The sequence below is a fragment of the Hydra vulgaris genome, chromosome 13 (genome assembly GCF_038396675.1).
Source record: "Hydra vulgaris chromosome 13, alternate assembly HydraT2T_AEP".
NCBI classification, from domain to species: Eukaryota; Metazoa; Cnidaria; class Hydrozoa; order Anthoathecata; family Hydridae; genus Hydra; species Hydra vulgaris.
In genome coordinates, this window is record NC_088932.1 from 46,389,303 (window position 1) to 46,412,227 (window position 22,925).

General features: G+C 25.4%; 1 protein-coding gene across 1 annotated transcript; it reads left to right on the top strand.

The window, feature by feature from the left end:
• Nucleotides 1-751: 751 nt before the first annotated feature.
• LOC100202939 (methyl-CpG-binding domain protein 2) lies at nucleotides 752-21,405 on the top strand. Its single transcript, XM_065816255.1, has 4 exons — nucleotides 752-831; nucleotides 1,632-1,777; nucleotides 11,791-12,065; nucleotides 20,791-21,405. Exons 2-4 carry the CDS (start codon nucleotides 1,668-1,670, stop codon nucleotides 21,264-21,266), a joined length of 861 nt encoding a protein of 286 aa, XP_065672327.1. The 5' UTR covers nucleotides 752-831; nucleotides 1,632-1,667; the 3' UTR covers nucleotides 21,267-21,405.
• The last annotated feature ends 1,520 nt before the right edge of the window (nucleotides 21,406-22,925 follow it).

Below are 22,925 nucleotides of genomic sequence, written 5' to 3' on the forward strand. Positions count from 1 at the left end.
TTCCCCAAAATTTGAGGAATTATATATGATATATACCCTCAGGGCCGGCGCCAGCATTTTTTGGTTTTTGAGATAGCTAACTTCCAGACATAGAGCAAACTCCAAACATTTATATGTTTATAATTATGTCAAATAAGAATGCTTTGCAAAAAATTGCGATGATTGGAGCTTGGGAACAAAAAAGCCCCAAATTTTTTGCCTAGCCTGCCCCAAACATGAGAGCAACAAGTTGATGAAATATTTTTTGTACTATTTTCAACTAGACTTATATTTATCGATAAATTTTAAGTTTCATAGTACTATCTCTTAGCGTTCAAAAATTATGAACATATAAAATTTGCAACCCCCACAAACTGAGGGGGGTTTAAACTTTCTATGGTCATAATTTTTGAATGCTAAACTATTTTACTATGAAACTTAAAATTCATCGATGAATAAAAGTCTAGTTGAAAATAGTGCAAAAAATATTTCATCAACTTGTTGCTCTCATGTTTGGGGCAGGCTAGGCGAAAAAATTTGGGGCTTTTTTGTTCCCAAGCTCCAATCATTGCAATTTTTTGCTAAGCATTCTTATTTGACATAAGTATAAACATATAAATGTTTGGAGTTTGCTCCATGTCTGGAAGTTAGCTATCTCAAAGACCAAAAAATGCTTGCGCCGGCCCTGTATACTCTATATACACAACAAATTTGAAACTTCTTATTACCGATTTATATTATAGACCGGTAATAAACCCGGTAAAGACATAATCAGACGTTGTACAATATGGTCCGACGAAGTATTTCGTAGAACAGTTTTACTTTTTCAAAACTTTTGTTTTCTTAAAAGAGGTACTAAAATTTTTTTGTTTATTTTTATTTTTATAATCTTTTAGAAACTAATGTGCGCCATGTTCACAGTCTTCATAAAACTTTTTAGTTTATATAAGCATGATACAAGTTAAAATTTTTTAATTTTTATAATATTGATTTATACTAATGTTTTAATGCAGCAACAACTCAATCAAGTTATTTTACTATATCATATAGAATATGATATAATATAAAAGATATCATATATCATTTTTTCTAAGTAATAATAATAAATAATTTTCATGATAATTAATATATTTGTTATAGTTGTTAAAAAAATTTTTAGAAGATTTAATTAAAACTCGTTGTGAAGTTTTGTGAAATTAGAAGTTTAGATTTGATAATTTTGTTTATAAATAATGTGCTATATATATATATATATATATATATATATATATATATATATATATATATATATATATATATATATATATATATATATATATATATATATATATATATATATATATATATATATATATATATATATATATATATATATATATATATATATATATATATCAACAACAACACTTAAAAATGGTTTTGAATTTTTATTTTCAAGTCAGCTGTCCAATTTTAAGTGTTGCTTTTTATGTTAAGTTTTAAGTAAACATGTTTAATTTGAAAACTGAATATGTTTAATCAAAACTTAACATAAAAGTCCTAGTTTTGATCTATTATTAGTTAAAGCTTATTATCTAGTTTTTTAATACGCATTAATTAAATTTTAGAATTCAGTTATTAAATTTTTTTTTATGCTTTTTTTTTTGTCTCAGTTAACAAATTAATTTTGAATTTCATCTCAATGGTTCATGGATAAAATTCGTACATCTTGTTCAAACTTGCCTACAGGATGGGTAAAAGAAGTTGTAATTCGTAAATCTGGTGCCTCTGCTGGAAAATCAGACGTTTATTATTACAGGTATAATATAACAATAAAAAATCAAAATCACACATAGATGAGTTTTTTCGGGCAATTTCCGGAATTCTGAAAATTCACTTAAACTTCTTTTGAAGTTTCCAAAAATTTCTTAGTATTTTTTGCTATTGATTTGAAAAAAAAAAAGTAATTTTTTGAAACAATTTTATTACTCTGAAAATTTTGGTAATATTTGGAAAAGAATTTTAAGAGAATTTCCAGATTTTCAAAAATTTCTGATAAAAACTCATCTATGATTGCAAAAAAAGTAAAGTAGAGTGTGTAATAATGTAGAAACTCTTAGAATTATTCTCTTAGTTCACATTCAAAAGAAAATCTTTCTATAGTTTTTTATATATTTTTTTATATATATATATTATATGTATATATGTATATATATTAGGGTGACTCGTGTGTAATAATGTAGAAACTCTTAGAATTATTCTCTTAGTTCACATTCAAAAGAAAATCTTTCTATAGTTTTTTATATATTTTTTTATATATATATATTATATGTATATATGTATATATATTAGGGTGACTCGTGTGTAATAATGTAGAAACTCTTAGAATTATTCTCTTAGTTCACATTCAAAAGAAAATCTTTCTATAGTTTTTTATATTTTTTTTTATATATATATTATATGTATATATGTATATATATTAGGGTGACTCTTAAAACAACATTTTTGAAAAAAACTTGCTCCTACCCCTTTGTTCTATATAATACTAAAACACTAGGTTTAAAATTTTTTTGAACAAAAAATTATTTTAGGGGTAGCTCAAGACCCTTAAAAATTTGACTGGTCCCTAAAATTTTGAAATTAAAAGTTCTTTTAAAGTATGTCAACCTGGTATATATATATATACATATATATATATATATATATATATATATATATATATATATATATATATATATATACATATATATATATACATATATATATATATATATATATATATATATATATATATATATATATATATATATATATATATATATATATGTATAGAACTCTTATATGTTGTCAGAAAGTTTTTTCCATATTTTGTTGACAAAAAGTAAAAAGTAAAATGCAAGACCGGAAGCATGTAGCAGCACTCCCTTGCGAGTCAGGCTAAATGATAGTAGATGTAGCAGCACTCTGTTGCCAGTCAGGCTATTTGTCAGTCGATATAGCAGCACTCCATTGCGAGTTAGGCTATTTGTCAGTCGATATAGTAGCACTCCGTTGCGAGTCAGGCTATAAGATAGTCGATGTAGCAACACTCCGCGCATGATTTACAGTAAAAAAAAATTAAAAAAAAAACATTTTATTAAAAAAAATAAAAATAAAACATTGTTTATATTGTTAAAAACATTCAGAATATTTTAAAAACATTCAGAATGTTTTTAAAAACATTCAGAATGTTTTTAAAAACATTCTGGTCAATTAAATTTATACATATATTCATATATAATTATTATACATATATTCATATATAATGTTTGAATGACAATTATGTAAAAAAAATTATTACAAAAGTTTTAACAACAATTACGTTTAATAAAAGCACTATTTACAAATGAAATAAATTCAGATAAAATTAAAAACAAAGAAAGTTACTTGTATTTCAATTTTATTAAAAAATAATACTAAATATTGCTTAATAACTAAGTTTTATTATTATTATTATTATTTATTTTATATATATATATATATATAATAAATAATAATAATAATAATAATATATATATATATATATATATATTATAAATAAATAAATATATATATATATTTAAATAAATATATATATATATTATAAATAAATAAATATATATATATATATATATATATATATATATATATATATATATATATATATATATATATATATATATATATATATATGTATGTATATATCAGGGTTGATAAAAATCATGATTTTTTTGAAAAAAATCAAAAAAATTGATTTTTTTGATTTAAATCGGATTTTTTTGATTTTAATTACATTTTGGAAAAATAAACTCTTAATCAAGTAGTTTTTAATGAAATGAGTTTTTTATGAAACTATAAACTAAATTAATTTAAAACATTGAAAAATCTTTTTTAATGTTGATTATTTACAAATTTTCAAAGATTCGATCAATTAAACTCATTGATTCTTATGCTTTTTGATTAAATAGTTTGAATAGGAAAACCAATTTGCTTTCTTTTTCAATTCCGAGTCTATTTCTAATGCTTGAATGTGCAAAACCAAATGATGAAAAGATTCTTTCAACTCCTGCAGATGAAGCAACAGCAGTAAGTAACTGTTTAACCACTTTCATTAATTCCTGATTCACAGGATCATTATGATATTTCCATCAATCACATGGGTCAATAGTTTGAACAATGTTATCATGGAGCATAAACTTTTCAAATGGTGCTGCTTCTGCTTTAAAGTTAACCAAAAGTGAAAGAAAATCTGGATTCTTTAAAGCTGCAAACTCCATTCCAATCTCTATTTCTTTATCAGTTAATTCTTTACCTCTGTATTTAGGATTAAAAATATTAGCCAAGAAATGAGCTGGGTTATTGCCTGTTGTATTCTTTTGGATAAATTCATCTTAGCTAAGCTTAGGACTTAATTCCCTTTGAAGGTTTTTCCATATCACTACACTGTCACCAAAAGTACTACTGTCCTGCTGTTGGTTTAAGCATTTGTAACCGTTCTTCTGCACTTCGCTTTACACCAAGGTTATTTATAACATTTGTATTATTCCTATCAATTATTGTTCTGCTTTCTTCTCAAAATGTTAACAGTATCGGTCAGTGTTTAAGATAGCATTCAAGACAATCAGCCAATATGTTCCATCTGACATCTTGGGGCATTATAAGTCGTAGCCCCTCTTTTGCTTTGTATGTAGCAGCAGTAAAATGGTTGTTTCTAAAATATTCAACAACTTGAACAGTCTGCTCCTTGATGTTTGGAATTGCCAAATCTTGGGCCAATAGATTGAGAATATGAATTTTAATAAATAATAATTAATAAGAAATTGAGAGCTGAACATCCATATGTAATAACTTTAACATTATCTCGAGTTTCCAATTGTTGTCTCATTTTTGACACATTTGCTGCATTATCAGTTACTACACTGCAAACTTTACAACCAAATTGTTTTTTGCATTTGTTGATAGAATTAACAGCTATGTCAACTAAATAGTCAGAAGTATGTGAATAGCCGGAGGTATCAATTGTATCTGCAAGGTAGATATCTGAATTCATTGTTATTACTGTTGCACAAACTATTGGTTCATTATGAACATTGCTCCACCCATCAATACTCATGGTTACAGACTGATCATGCAGCAAACCTGAACAGATAGTTAAACTGTTCTTGTGAACAGTATCTAGTACTTCTCCACCAATATTGATTCTATTAGGAGGGTTATATACTGGGCCTTAAAAATGGATTATCTTGATAAACTCTGGATGGTCAACCATTCTGAAAGACGAGTTAGTAGCATAAATCATTCTTGCTATCTGCTCATCAGTAGCTTCTTTTTCAGATTTAGTGGTTATAATAAGGTATGAATCCAATTTAGTTGTCACTGTCTTGCCACTGCTTGGTCTTGTCACTGTCTTTATTTTAACAAAAAAAACTTTTTTTATCTACAGCAGATTAACTAAATTCAGTTTTCTTAACAGAACATTGACTAGTTTGTGGTTCTTCAGTTGTCTGGTTAATATTTTTTAAGATTTCTTGACAAATAATAATGTTTTTGTCATCTTGAACAACTTTCAGAAAACTACATTTACTATCACTTTTTTGGTTTCTCATTCGAGCAACCAAACCTTGCATTTGTACACCACAGCTTTTGCATTTAGCGTTATTCCCTTTTTCCCCAAACTTTGCAGGTATTTCTTTAAACCATGTCCAAACTGCATCTTCTTTTCTACTGGCACCAGACATTTTTGTTTCTAGTTATATTAATTTTATTTTTATTAAAATAACAACCAATTATAAATGAATACTGTAATTTAAAAAAATTTGAATATACTCTTATATAAAAGGAATATATTTATATTTATTATATAAATAGTAAAAAAAACAGAAATTAATGTAATTAGTCAATAAATTAAAACATGAAAAAAAAAAATTTACTTATATGGATAAAAATCTTACAATAAATTTAAAAAGTTAATGATTTATATGACTAATATATATTTTATAATGTATTATCTGACTATTATAACTAATACTAGTTTATGCAGTAGTTGTATTTAGCTAGTGCAATTTACTTTAATTTGATTAATCAATAAATAATTGTTAAAAATAATTAAAATCAAAAAACTCAATTTAAATCATGATTTTTATTTGTCTGATTTAAATCATGATTTAAATTGATTTAAATCAACTGATTTAAATCAATCGATTTAAATCAAAACAATCCTGATATATATTATATATATTTATATTCAGAAAATATTAGGTAAAAAAAAAGCATTTAACCGCAACTGTGAATGTTTTAAAGTAAAAGTATTTTATAAAAATTTTTTTTTATTTAAAAGACTTTAAAATAAGTATGATTTTAAAAATTTAAAAAAGACTTTAAATTAAATATGATTATAAAAATTTAGATTTTGAAGGAATGTAAAGAATAGTAAAACTGAGAATGTAAAATTTAGTTTCAAAGGAATGTAAAATAGTTTTCGCAATATTTATTCAAGAAATTTTTCTATCATCTTCTAACTAATTCATGACATAAAAAGTCTCTCCATCATATATTTAATACATAAAAAAAAAAAAAACTTTTTTTCTTATAAAAAGGAGATAAATAAAAGTCTTATAAAATATTATAAAAGTGTTTTAAAATCTTATAAAAGTGTTTTTTCTAAGAGAATTCTTTTCACAATGTATCAAATGTATTTTATGTTTCGTAATAATTCAATATCATTATATTTAAATTAGTTTAAATGATTTTTAACAGGGTTTAAAATTAAATTTAATTACAATTACTTTTTAAAATGTTGATGACGCAATTTAACTTTTAATAATGTAAATACCAAAACTCTGTTAAAGTTACATTTATTTGCATTATGCGTTTTTGTTACGCAATAAAATCTCATAATAAGGCCTGACCAATAGATGACAGTGAGTGATAATTGATTACCGTGAATGAAATAATGGAAACAATAAGCATAGTTCAACACTTTTTGTGTGTGTGTGTGTGTGTGTGTGTGTGTGTGTGTGTGTGTGTGTGTGTGTGAAGTAGCAGGCATGGTTATTTTTGGAGTTAAGAAATCAACTTTTTCAAAACCATTTATTATTTAATACTGTTAAATAAGATCTCCACGTTTCTTTCTGGTTTTCAGAGTAGTTAATTCAAGAATATAGAGTTTTTCTTTGTAAGAAAGATGTTTAAGCATTTGAGATAGATGACGCTTGGACATCAAATTCTAAAAAGCTTTCATTTCCTCTTACAAACTATGAAGCTATTGACTTTCACCTACGGTAGTTATATTCAAACTTTGAATTAAATGTAAGTAAGTACATTAAGGTGGTTCTAAAAACAACTTTTTCTGAAAATGACTGCTGGCACCCCCTGAATATGTTGTATATAATTAAAAAAATGCTAGATTTAAGAAATTTTTGAATAAAAAATATTTTAAGGGGTTGCTACCGACTCTCGAACATTATATAGGTCCCTAATATTATTGAAAAAAAAGTTTTTCAAAATTATGTCAGGTTGAGTCTCAAATAAAGGGAAATTATATAAAAATTTTAAAAATATTAATCATTTTATAATTAAATTTTTATTTTAGATTTTAGTAAACAAAAAGTTACGTTTTTTAACTAAAAATGAAAAATAGGGAATTTAACAAGATTTTTTGATTATAATTTTTTTTATCCATGTTTTTTTATAAAATGAATATTATTTTTGAAATTTGTATATGATTTTGCTTTGTTTGAGACCCAACATGACATACTTAAAAAAAAAAAATTTTAATAATACTAAGGGCCTATTCAATGTTCGATGGTCAGTAGCAACCCCTTAACAAATTTTTTATTCAAAAATTTCTTAAATCTAGCATTTTTTTAATTATATACAACATATTCAGGGGGTGCCAGCAGTCATTTTCAGAAAAAGTTGTTTTTAGAACCACCTTAAAGTACATATATTTGATGTTTTGCCGGCTTCTATTAGAGTTTTTGACAATACATGTAGTATATGTATACATATACGACAGTATATGTACCAAGTCTCCCTTCAAGCGGGAGGCGTGTGCAGTCACACGGCTTGTTCGTCCACACTTAAAGTAATTAAGACAACTTGACCACATTTTTATATATAAGCATTTTAAGAATTCGCAGCAAAATAAAGCTATAAAAAACTATAAAACAACAATACTTAAAGAAATCAAACAAAGACTATACAAAATAGAAAATCTAAATGAAATAAGCTAAAAAAAATAGAATATTAAAAAAAGAAAATTGTTGTCAAAAAAATGTACTCTAAAATGTTTAATCAAATGATGTACTCTAAAATGTTTAATCAAATGATGTACTCTAAAATGTTTAATCAAATGATGTACTCTAAAATGTTTAATCAAATGATGTACTCTAAAATTTTATTTAAAACAATTAATTTTTTGATTGAATAAAGTTAGAAAAATATATGATGTAGAAATGAAACCGAAATTTTAACTTAGAGAAGTAGGTTAAGAATAGTAGGTATTCACTTTTTTAGAGGATTTAAGTGAATTTGATATAATAATTTTTACCAGGTAAGAAACATCACTATTGTAGTATTTTTACACTTGAAGAAGAGACTCAGTCTAATTATTTTTTTCTTCTCTTGTTTATGTTTGCTGTATGGAACAACATTTAGATAATTTTTATAACTCATTTTCTTATTTTTTTGCATTTGTGTTTTTCATATATACTGAAGTAAACTTTACTCCTATACTAGTGCAAGTCATTTAGAGTAATTTTCATTAGATATTTTTGTTGTTTCAGACTTAATTGTTCATTTTGGTTGTGATTTCATACCAAACACTTAATCTTAACCTTTAAAAACCATGTAACCAGTGCACTTAACTGCACTTGAGAATTAGCTTGTAATCATTTGATCTTGCAATAGAACTTCAAGCTGGTATTATGAAAGATGATGAAAAAGTAGATGATGGTGTATCAAAGGATGATATTTTTGTCACAAAAATCTTTATGATGACATTGCATTTGTGAATAATGGTGTTGATGGGGCCTCAGCAAGCTTAGTTTTTTTTATTCAAAAAAGGTGAACAGAGGCCTAAAAAATAAAAAAACAAAACAGGAAATGCGTTACTAACCACCCATTTGACTCATTTTAAGTTGATATTTTTACATGTCAAGCCAGATGGTGCCACAAGCAGAAAATATTAGGCTGCTCCTTATTACAACATAGTAAAACAAGATTAAAGTTAAAGACACATTAAAGGCTGCTTGTCAAGAAATTGACAGTTACATTACTAAGTAAAGAATAAAAAGACCTGCTGTATTGTTATCTAATTTATATAGTTCGCAATTTAATTATATTGTTTTAATGTAGCTTCTTTGGACACTACCAGTGTAACTTAGTTGCTCAACCTAAGTAAAGTTGCTCAACATCATAAATTAGTTGCTGAATAGGACAGTATTGCAAATACAGAAATGCCAAGAGTTCTTTTTTTAACCCAAACAACAATCAAATGGAATTTATAAATATTTTAGGCAGTATATGGGAGAAATAGACATCAAAACAGTTCCTTATTTTTAATGCAAAAAGTGTTCTAATTTTGAGTGTCAAAACAAAAAGGTATGAGTTTAATTCTTCACCAAAACTCTTTCAAATTTATTTTTTTGCTTAATGCAGCAAAATATATTTGACTGAGCCCTAGCATTCACAAGCGAAAACAACCCACATCACCAGTGTAAATTTTTTTCAAAACACCTTAATTTGCCATTTCATTCCCACGAAATGTAGAGGTTCAATAATTTACTGGATAGACTAATCAGGCTCAATCATTACTTAGAGATATAGCTAAACAAAGTTTATTTTATTCAACCATATCTAACGGGTGACAACTATAAAACGAGACTGGATTTAAAGACACATATCTCTTTAAAGAAGTAAGATAAAACAAAAAGGAAAAATGTTCTAGAAAGTATTTTTATTCTAGTTTTTAAATATTTTATGTGTTTTTATTTTTTGTAGAAAAATGAAAAAAAAAATAAATTCAAAACAAGAAGAGATTAGAAAACGTGTGTATGAATTTTATTTAAATTACAAAAATGCTGGTAAAAAGTTCACTTATGACCACTTTAAAGTTGAGAATATACCTAAAAGTACTATCTACAAGATAATTAAACGTGCTGAAAGTTAATCTTGGTACCAAAGAGTTAAAGGAAGTGGAGTGAAAGCTAAAAAAATGACCAGGACAAACATTGAAAGGCTCAAACTTATGTTTGACCATAAAGACGGAGTTTCTCAACGACAGGCAGCTAAAAAGTTCAACTGTACTCAGCAACACATTAGTAAAACATTAAAAAAAAGAACAAATATTAAATCAAGAAAAAAAATGACAATTCCAAAACGCTCTGACCAGCAAAAAGCAGCAGCTAGAACTAAGTGCAGTCGATTGTGTCAGAAATTCAAAAATCGTAAACCAATTATTGACGATGAGTCTTATTTCACGTTAAATCATTCCAGTATCAATGGAAATGATATATTTTATACTAGTGATGTAAAATCTACTCCATCTACAGTTAAATACCAAACAAAACAAAAGTTTCAAAAGAAATTACTTCTATGGATTGCTTTTTCTGAAAATGGAATTTCTCAACCTTATTTTGTACGAAGTGGACTGGCTGTAAATCAAAAAATCTATTTAAACAAATGTATTAAGAAGAGACTTATTCCATTTATAAGTAAGTATCATTCAGATGGTGCATATGTATTCAGGCCAGATTTAGCATCATCTCACTATGCAAAAACAGTAATCATGTACCTATCAAGGAAAATGTGCATTATGTTGAGAAAGCGGATAACCCTGCAAACTTGCCAGAATGTCTTCCTATCGAAAATTTTTGGAGTATTTTGAAAGGCCTTGTCTACAAGAATAATTGGCATGCAGAAAGTCTTAAAAAATTACGTTCTAGAATCGAGTATTGCCTTAATAAAATTGATATTGAGCTCATACGGAGCCTAGCTCAGTCTACACCAGGCCTAGTTGATAAAGTCAGAAGTAATGGTTTAATTGAGATCAACTAATTATATATTTAAAAACTAGAATAAAAATACTTTCTAGAACATTTTTCCTTTTTGTTTCATCTTACTTCTTTAAAGAGATATGTGTCTTTAAACCCAGTCTCGTTTTTTAGTTGTCACCCGTTATAAACAATCATTTGTTTGAGCAATTGATTTGGTTAAGGCTTTGTACTTAAAAAACTCCTGATCTCTTTACTATCAAAAAAATCAAACCAAATCTTGAAAAATAATCTACTCGTGACAGCTTCTTATATTCTTACAAAAACAATTATGTTGTATAAAAAAGTCATAGTTGTTTACAAAAACAACTTTTTTTTTTTATTAAATTTTTCACTTTAGTGCGAATAACTGAGCTTTTGGCTAATAAAAACTATTGAAAACACTTTAATTCATAGATGAACATATTTGCTAAAATATATCTGAATCTCTTGTCACTTAAGCCAGCATAGTGGTTTTTGAGGTACGTTTAAGGTACATTGTGTATAAATTTAATGACAATTTTTATTATTCTTTGAAGCATGTTTTTGATGTTTTATTTTTGATATTAGATATACTTCATCTTTCTCAAAAAAAACATTTGTGGTGGACATTTAGTCAAAATAGTTCTGTAGTTTATGTATATTTTCAATTTTCTATTTTTTTTATTTGATGAGTCAAACATCTTTGTTGTAATAACAAAAATTATTTTGCTATTATCAAATAATAAGTTGCTTATAAAATAGCATATTTTTGTTTTGAAATGTTGTTTTCTGTTTTTAGTCCGGAAGGCAAAAAATGTAGATCAAAGCCACAAATGTTACAGTATCTTCCTGATGACTTTGATATTGAAAATTTTGACTTCAGAGCGGGAAATGACATTTCGTTAAAGAAGCGTAAGAAGCGTAAAGACGATTTTGATTTCGGAAAGGACTTCAATCTGCCAAACTCAAAGCCAAACAGACAAACAAAAAAAGCTTGGGATAACATTGAGGTTACTGTTTTATCTGGCAAGCATTCAAAAGAAAATAAAGATGAAGTTTACTATCCACATGCTAGTAAGTTTCTTCATAGGAGTTTTTTAAGTTTTATTTTTAAGTTTTAATAAAACTATTCTAGTATTTTACTTATTTTTTAATACGTTTTGTATTAAAAAATTGCAAATTATTATAAAAAATTAGTATTTAATTTTAAATCAGATTTAAGTATTAAAAAAAATACTTTCGAATAAAGAGACAGTCTAAAGTGCAATTCCATGTAAAAATATCAAATTTTCTAGATAATGTAAGTAGGGAACTGCTGCATTACATCTAAGCTGAAGTCTCCCTGGGAACTTTCTAGAAAACGTAAAGTGTCAGATTTTGCTGATTTCATACTACTTTTTTAATAATTATGATTAATCCATTGTTAAAAATTATTATATTATAATTTATAATAAACAATAATTATAATTAAAATTATAATTACTAATTATGTTTTTGATAAATTATGATTATCCCCAAGGTTTAAAAAATATATATATTTGAACTTTACCTTGAACCAACAAAAGTTCTGTTTTGTTGGCATTTTTTATTCTCTTTTTGAAAAATGAAGTTGTTCTAAATGGTTTAGTTAAAAATTTTTTCAAAGAATTGGGATTGGTGTTTTCTAAAACAAATGTACTTAAATTTATCACTTGTAAAACATGAATTTTAAAAAACCATACAAAAAAAAGTGGTAACATGACAGTTGTATAACTGAAACATGGTTACAGAGATATTAATGTAGATAGATATTAATTTATTTCTATAACAATGTCTGTCCACTAAAAGGAATAACTTGAATGCTGTATATTTGGTTTAGAAATCCCTGATATGTAAAACTGTGAGAAACAACTATATCCTTTTAGTCAAAGAAAGTAACTGTCTGAGTAATAACCTAGGATTTATCAGTACTTGCCCGCTGATTAAATCAGATTTCTTTTTTTTCATCAATCTCACTTAATTCCTCATCAAAAAATATCTTTAAGCTGTCAAAACATAAACACATTTGACACGTCTATGAACCATGCATTCATTATTGTTTGTATAATGTGCAAATTTTGACATTAAATCTATGTATGTCACATTCCATTGGATAGCATTTACAAACAATAATGAGTTTTATTTATGAGTGCAAACACACATACCACTTGGTCCCATGCACACAATTTTGGATGCTAACTACAAAGATTTGAAATTCCTACTTTAAGATTAAGGTGTTTAATTTTACAATCAATATAAAGCTCTTAAAGATTACTTTTTTGTTGTGCAGGACCACCTTTAACAAAAATCTTTTATTTATATATATATATATATATATATATATATATATATATATATATATATATATATATATAACTGTTTCCATGACAGCGGTGTGATTTCATTATACTAATGTATTAACCATGCTCAATTTCCAACATCTGCTGTTTTGATAAGATTTAACAAAGCTTAAACATGGGTAAAATGGTTCTTGCATGATACTCAATGAAGTTTGTTTTAGGATTAAAAAATATATATTTAAATTTATGTTATTATAGTTCATTTAAATGAAATAAAATGTAAAATAAAATACTATGCCAAAGATTCTTAGTAAAATAAGAAATAAAAGCAAAGAAATATTCTTAGTTAAAAAAAACTTGGAAGACACTATCATCTATTCAGTTTTTAAATGTTGAAGTCCAAACCATCCATTTCTCTTAAAAACTTTGCTTGTTGTTCAAACAAAGGTTCTACATTTACACCATATTGTCCAAAAGCAGAAGGGAACTGCTGCATTATATCTAAGCTGAAGTCTCCCTGGGAACTTGGAAGAAACAGAACTCATAGCATACATTGCGTTTTACGGTTTAATTAATATTAATTTTAGGAAAGAATTCGAAACTCTAATATGAAATATAAAAAGCAGCAAACCCTTAAAAACAGATTGAGCAATTGAGGATAAAAAGATCTTTTTAATAGAATCTAAAAAGGTATTTTGGTTGGGACATGACAGTAAAATCATGATTGAAGAAATAACAATGGATAGAAAAAGAACAAAAGAAACTAAATGTATGGACATTTTTGAAAATGCATAAGGAAAAAAGACATGGTTGTTTAAGCTGTTCTAATATTAGCTTTAAAAAGGGTGATGAAAGATCTGCAAAAAAAAAAAAAAATCTAAAAGGGAATCCTCAGGAAAAAAAAAACTTACATATATCTTATAGCTCAGAAAGTGATTTCACTGATTCTTTAAGCTCAGAATGCAATGACTCTGTTAAAAGTGAGCTAGATGATAATACCCACGAAGAAGAACAAAGTATAATACTGCCTAAAGATATTCTAAAGCGTACAGTGATAACTGTTGTAGTAGAAGGACTTTCTGTCAACCAGCACATTGCTATCATAAGCAGTGTTATAGCTATCTCAGGAGGAGAAATGATTTTGTTTTACCTGAATTATCATCACATTTCAGCCACAAGAGAAAGATTAGCTATACTAATGAAAGTGATTCGGAAAAGCTACTAGGCATTCCTCATATTTAGTCAGGTGCTGTAAAAATGCAGTTCAAAGCAGTTTACAACCTAATAGAATCTTATGACCTCAGTTATCATATGCAGTGTATATTTTTTGATACTACTGCTTCCAACACTGTAAAGCACCACAGAGTAATAACAAGAACGGTGCATAAGCTTGGGCAGCCACTACTTTTCCTTGCCTGTAGACACTTTGTTTTAGAAAGACATACTACCCACTTTAACAAGATTTCTCCTGGTACTAAAATGTCTGGTCCAGTCAATTAGCTCTTTAAACACTTAAAATCATTAAAAAAATTGTATTACCTTAAATCATATTTACTGTTGGAAATCATCCTTAACTTATCAGAGAAAAATATAAAAGAGATATGGCTATGTTTTTAGGCATCTTTTACACTCAGTGGTTCCTTATAGATGTATCTGCAACTGCTGCTTCATATCAGGTTAAAAATAATTAGAAGAAATAAGAAAACAGATGAAAAAAGATTAGTTAATTGTTTGATTGATGAATTAATCTAATTTTGTTAAAATATTTTGTAGAATATGAAAACGCTGTGGCAGATTAAGAGGTTCATGGATATAAATCTTCATGGAGCTATTTCAGCAATAAAATTATTTGGTAAGCACAGCTGGTATCTTGATTCTGCCTTAGTTGTGCTTGCTTTAGCAGATGAACATTGCCCGAACAGAAAAGATATTGCCAAAGCATTGTACAGTACACTTAACACAAAATTTAAAGTATATCCACTTGAATGTGTTATGGTCAATAAAGAGCTTTTTCACTCTCTAGATCTTGCACAAAATCAGTCTCCATCTCTTAATGCTCTAGTAACTGAGCAACCTTGGCTTACCTTTGATAAGATTAGACATGAATAGAGTGAGTTGCATTGGCTTAAGATCCCTTCACAGTTCTGGAAGTTCAACTATTTTTATCTTGAGATTGAAATTATTATTTAATTCCTTAATATGGTAAATGGCTCATCAGAGAGGGCCATTAAACTAGTTAAAAACTGATTGGAAAAACAACCAAAGAGAAGAAGAGATTTGTTCTTGTTTAATTATTTTTACAAACGAAGTAGACAAGAGGAAAAGAAAATAGCTTTAGCACCAAACACAAATAATAGTATTTTTAAACATTAATTTGTTAATAATTTCAAAAAAGTCTAATATTGTGTATATTAATAGGGAGAGCTGATCCACCTTACTTTAGATACGTAATTAAGTTTGATATCCAAAATAATAAAGTATATTTTAGTAACTTATTTATAATTTGACTAATTAAAGATTTTGTCATAAAAAAGACCTTAGAAATAAGGAAATATTTTTTTTTTTGTCTCTTTAATTACTTTTTCTATAACTTTTTCAGTGTCGAGAAAAAAAATATACAGAATGCAGGCCTTGTTTTGAATAAAAATTGCTTAATGCAATATTTGAGGTCATAAAATTCTCTTTATTTTTCTAATTTTAAAGACATCAACTTTTTAAATTACTGCAATAATATTAATTACCGCAAAACAAGTTAAATGTTATTTAACTGGTTTTTTTTATTATTACTAGGGTATTGCGATATCACTACCAAACTATTGCGATATCACTACCAAACTATTGCGATATCACTATCAAATATTGATGTATCAAAAAACACCGAACTATCAGTAGTAATGATATTGAAAGTGTGATATCAAAAAACTCAATTTCAATATTGAGTGTTTGAAAGTGAAAAACTTTTTTCCAATAATAAAAACTGTTCCCAACACTACTGAAGTCCCTTTTGCCACTACCGAACTCAATATCAAAAAGAAGTTAATTGGTAATAATAATAATACAAATCTTTTGAAATAAATTTAATTAAAAATATTTTGTCCTAAATTAAAAAACTTCAGAGCATAATAATTTTACCTGATTTTTATTTAACATTTTATTAAAATTAAATTATGTAAATTTAATTAAAAATAATTCTCCATTAAAATTTTTATTAAAATTGAATTATACAGTACAATCTCTCTAATTCGAATCTCCTTAATTCGAAAACCTCCATAATTCAATTAAATGCAATGTCACCGTGAAATGCGTTTAAGAAAAATCAACTTTCTATAATTCCAAAATCTAATTCAAACTTTTATTTTTCCCCATAAAATTCAAATTAGAGAGATTCTACTGTATTAAGTAAATTTCATAAAATAATTAATTTTCAATTATTTTTATGGTTTAATTTTTTTTTGCAGAGGTTGTTTCTTTTAAAAATAAAATTTTTAAGTCTGTCTAAAAAAGTTGATTGTGAGAATAACATTGTTTTATTGTTTTGAAGAAAGTGACATCTTAAGAGTTGATAATGCCAAGAGCAAGTCCTTATATAGCAAGCCATTATATAAATATAGTTCAAACTTTGAACTATATTTTTTTTTTTTTTACTAATAAAATATTTAAAAAAAAACAAAAACAAATGTAATTTTGATCAAGCCTTGATACATATTTTGTCTCTGGGGATATAAAAATCAATTTAAAAATGTTAATTTTTTTTGAAAATTTCAAAAGGGTGGAGTGTTGTAAAAAATATGAACAATCATTTAAGATTGTTATCTTATTAGAAGTATATTTTGTCTTTTAGGCTGCCTAACCAAAAAAGGTGTTTGATTCTTTTGATAGTGGCGATAATTTAAGTTTACACTGTCAAACACTTTTAAAAGATAACATTCAATGCCGAACTTTTGAAAGTGTTGATATTGAAAAAAGTTACTTTCAATTTCAATATCATAACTTCGGTAGTGACTAGTTATTAATACCGACCAGAATATAATACTGACTTTCCTCACTACCACAACCCCTTAATTATTACTATAAGGGAATGTTTATTTTATTTTTTTATCTTTTAATATTAAATAATTAAATTTAATATTGCTTTTTTAAAAATGTTTGATATTGAAAAATATCTTTCTTTTCTTGACGTTTGCATAAATGTATTAAAATATGTTAAATTTTTGAATTTTCAAAATGATTATTTCTTAAATTTCTAATTGCAATTTTGCAACTACAAATGATTTTATATTATAAAAATGATTCAAAAAATTAGCGATTAACAAATAAAAAAATTACGTTAATTTATTTACTTTTTTTTATTAAAAGTTTATTATTTTATTATTAAAATTATATCGCTGTGTATATTAAAAATAATTGCTGCAATTTAACTTGCGTTATAAAATAAAAAGTTTAACTTATGTTTTGTGCATTTTTTTTTTGATGCATCCGTTTATTTAAAATTTAATTTTGAATATAAAAAAATGTTTAGGAAGGAAAATCGAAATTTAATTTTGAATATAAAAAAACGTTTAGGAAGGAAAATCGAAAAATCAATTGCGATAAAAATGAGTTAATTTCTTTTTAAGAACAAATAAAATTTAAATACTGAATAATATTTAGTAATATTTTTAAATAAATTTGACAGTTAAGTTAAACCCAAGCATTAACTTTAACTTTAATAAACTTGAATATATTTTTTAAAATCAAGATTAAATTATATATATTTTTTATCAGAATAAAATTATATATTATATTAAATTATTTTTAAATTTAATTATATATTTTTTATCAGAATTAATTTATGTTTTTATGGCCTCAAGCTTAAAAAATCAATCATTACTATAAGATAAAAACAAAATAAAAATAAACTTTAAATTTTATTTGAGTTTTTTTTTTATTAGTAAATATCGCTTATATCAAACATGATTGTCGTTCAAACTTTTGTAACAAATATTTTTACATAAACGTTATTCAAAGGTTAATGTGACTTTTTTTAAAATTAATTTCTACTACTAAAATTAAAACTATTAAAAAAACTTCTTTTATCTTACCACTTATAGTAATTTAAAAGTTAAAAAATGATAAAAAGTTGCTTAACCGAAATTGCTTACTGCTTATGTAAAATCACATAAAGCATATGTAAATCGCTCTATGCATAACGCTTTAAAAGAAGGCCTGAGAATGAGTGCCTTTTTTTTTTTTTTAAATTAGTCATTGTGAGAATAGGTATAGAAAAAATTAAATTAAATAATGTTGAAGAGTGGCACACATGGGTTAAAAATATCAAAAAAAGGTTAATAAAAAAATAAAAAAAAAGTACTTTGGGGCCATGTGCAACCCTTGAACTTTTTTTAAATTTAAAAAAAAAATCTTATAAAACAAGGATCTCGGCACTTGAAAAGCTTCCACTCTAGTTTGAAAATTTTGTTTACCTTAATCTGAACCACCCTAGTACATATATATATATATATATATATATATATATATATATATATATATATATATATATATATATATATATATATATATATATATATATATATATACATATATATATATATATATATATATATATATATATATATATTTATATATATACACATATATATATATGTGTGTGTGTATATATATGTGTGTGTATATACATACAATAAACAACAATGTCTAATCACTTATTTGGAACATGTGCGTACAACTACTTAAGCGAATGAGACTTTAAGGGTAAAAAGTCTCTTTTAATACTTATTTTCAACATTTAAACAACTTTTAAATGTCATATTAATAGCTGCAGAAGTAAATTTAATTTAATTGCTTTTAGCAACATTTTCATATTCTAGTTAAAATTGATGGTGTAAGAGAACACATGCAAAAGCAATTGTTTTTTGTCAATTAATATAAATTAGCTATATTTAGAATATTTCTTAAAATTGAATGTTTGATTGTGCATTAGGTGTTCATTTAGTCATCTGCAATGATATTTAATAATAAAGAAGCAAAAACATACATAACCTTAACTCTATGCTTTTAATTGTGAAATTTGGTAATAAGAACTTAAAATTGGTATATATATATATATATATATATATATATATATATATATATATATATATATATATATATATATATATATATATATATATATATATATACATACACACACACACACACACACATTACATCATAAGATTCTCACTACTTTGCAACAGTAAAAATGAGTAGTACTGTTGCTTATGAATAACCGTTTTGTGGTTTTTAAAAAACAATGAAATTTAATTAGTTTTCTCAATTATTTTTATGGTTTTTACATAATGTTAACTTGATTTTGTCAACATTTAAACACAAAGAGTTGTTAAAAGCCGTTTTTTATTATAAAGTACCTTGCACCTTGTGTTTTATCTTCAAATTCAGATTCTAAAGACTTTTGGAAAATCTTTAACAAAGTCATTAATAAAGGCAAATCAAACCTGGATCAGATGGATCAGACCTATCATGACATGGATCAAATCTTATTATCTCACCTAAGCATAAGGCAGAACTATTTGTAAACAACTTTTCCACTAACTTATCTCTTGAATCTATTAGCCATGCCCTTCCATTCATCTTAAAGAAATGAGTTAATCCATTATAAGACAACCAAGTTGCCTAAGCAATTTTCCACTTAAACTCTTCTACAGCTTGTGATCTAGATAACATTTTATAGTTCATCAATCATAGTTTTACAAAAGATTACATTCCTGTCACAACTAGATAATATTCCTATCACAGTTGTAAAAAAGATAACATTCCTGTCGCAACTAGATAACATTTTTGTCAAAAGTTTTACAAAAGAATTCTCTTCATTACTTTTAACAAGTGCTTAATTAAATCTTGTTTTTCTTTCTGATGGAAAGTATCTGGGAGAGATATGTATCTGGAAAAGATATTAAAACTATTGAATTACTCTTTTCTAATGGCAACATTAAAATTTTCCTTGATTAACAACTCTCTCTCTCTCTTTCATTTCCAGTAACTTCTGGGATACCACAAGATTCCATCTTCTCGTGTGGTTTCTCATCTTTCATTAATGATCTTTCTTATTATCTTAATTTCTTAATTATTTACTGATGGCACAACTATACACTCCATGAGACAAAAAATCATCACTTTTTGATTGCTTAAAACAGGCAGCCAATTTTCAAATTGTCAAAAAGTTTAAAGTTGAGCGGTTTAAAATATTGGGTTTAATTTTTTAAAGTTTTTTTCACCATATCTTTATGTCTGAGTGATAAAAAGTATACTTAGAAAGTACTTTTGGTAAATTATTTTGAGTTTTTTTTTAACTGTATTACCTTTTTATACCTTGTAAACCAGATTGTATTTTACCTTTTATAAGATTGGCTAGGTTTTTCTTATTTTATTTTTTAAATGTTTTTATTTTTTACATGTTGAAAAGTATTGAAATTTTTATTTAGAAAAACCATTAAGTCGGAGCATGTTAGCTGAAAATGAAGCCAAAAAAAAAAGAGCTGATATATTGTCGCAACAGTTTGCTAAACCAAGGCAACTTTTCTGGCATCTTCGTCTTCAGAACCTTTTTCCTATTAATGAGAAAACTATGGAACTTTGTAAACAAGCAGAACTTAATAACTTTGTTAAAGAAATTCTTCCTGGCAGCAACAATCAATCCCTTCTTAATTCACTTGCCTATAATTTTCTTAACTGTAATAAAATTGTTGGACAGCAGGCTTCTCTGAGTGCATTAAGAAAGCATCCGACAGCTCTATGTAATGCTGACCAACCATTCACTACACCTATATCTATTTCTGATGATATGATTCAACTACAAAGAAAACGCGTTGAATCTGCTAGGAAGAAGTTGGCTGAAGCCCAAGATTTGCTCAGAGCACTTGAAGAAGAAGATGAAGATATAGATGATATGGAAGAATAGTTATTTATTATTGATATTAACATTTAATGTATCTATTGATTCAATATTTAATAAGGGACAATGGATGTTTTTATTATTAGATTTTTGAATATTAAAATGAAGGGAAATATTATTTAAAAAAAGATATTCATTTATTTTATGTACTTTTTTATAATTGACTGTATAATTTTTACTAATAATACAATAAACATAGAATAAATGAATTCAAGTTGTATATATATGTGTGTGTGTGTGTGTGTGTATATATGTATATATATATATATATATATATTTATATATATATATATATATATATATATATATATATATATATATATATATATATATATATATATATATATATATATATATATATAAATTTTTGGTATCTCCAGTTTCCAAATAAACAGATGAACTTTGTTTTGAAAGTAACTGAAAAGTCATTGGTTTTATTTAATTTTTTAAAAAGGTCACCATCCATGACCCTTGAATGACCCTTGATTACACACTGGCTCCCATATATCAGTGAATTTTTTTTTATTCAAAAGTATATCAACCTGAGTCTCAAAAGAACCAGAATTTTATAGTTTTTTTAAAATTCATAATCTTTTCTACTGAAACATTAAAAAAATATTGCAAACAAAATATAAAACGACCTTTTCAATTTTTAGTTAAAAATTGTTGTTTTTTGTATATAAAATTTAAGCAATTCATTTTAAGCCACTATTATTTCTGAGTTCCCTATGAAATTCTGGCTCTTTAGAGACGCAGGTTGATATACTTTTGAAGAAAAAAAGGGTGACCTTTTTCAAAAATTAAACAAAACCAATTACTTTCAAACTAAAGTTCATCTGTTTTTTATGTTGGAAACTGGAGTTACCAAAAAGTCATATCCCTAATATTATATATATATATATATATATATATATATATATATATATATATATATATATATATATATATATATATATATATATATATATATATATATATATATATATATATATATATATATATATATATATATTTATATTTATATATATATATATATATATATATATATATATATATATATATATATGTATATATATATATATATATATATATTGTATGTATATATATTATGTTAGTGTATTCTACAAATAGAGTGCTCAATGTTCTTAAAGAGCAGAGCAATAATGAAATAGTAAATACACTTATCGAATTTTCTTCAACAAGTTTTTTCACTATCAGTAGGTTCACCAGGAAGAATGTCTAAACATCAAATTTATATATATATAAGCACTACCAGTCAAAAGATTAGGTTCACTTGCTTTCTTATTTAACTCTATGTAATTTTATTCAAAAATTAAAGCTCTTTGCATTTAAAACTAGCATAACATTAATTTTAGCATTTATTTTGACATTTTGATCATAAAGAGATTTGACGCACACCTATTTGTAAACATAGAATATATGTTTATCATCATTACAATAATGAATACTTTAGGTATATTTTTCTGTAATAATTGCTGTAATATTAACTTAATTTTTTTTTCATTATTTTTATACAGAAAGGTAATCGAAATATTGTTTGTATTAAATATTGTAACGTTTATAGAATAATTGTTATGCATGTTGAAATAATTAAAAGAATTTCAGCCTAATATTGAAATTCAAAGAAAAGTATATATTTTATGT

What these genes read in the sequence shown, in the direction of transcription:
- LOC100202939 (XM_065816255.1), top strand. Translation starts at nt 1,668, where the DNA reads ATGGATAAAATTCGTACATCTTGTTCAAACTTGCCTACAGGATGGGTA. An exon ending in TCAGACGTTTATTATTACAG is followed by an intron (nt 1,778 to 11,790) that starts GTATAATATAAC and finishes TTCTGTTTTTAG; the next exon opens with TCCGGAAGGCAAAAAATGTA. An exon ending in AGTTTACTATCCACATGCTA is followed by an intron (nt 12,066 to 20,790) that starts GTAAGTTTCTTC and finishes ATTTTTATTTAG; the next exon opens with AAAAACCATTAAGTCGGAGC.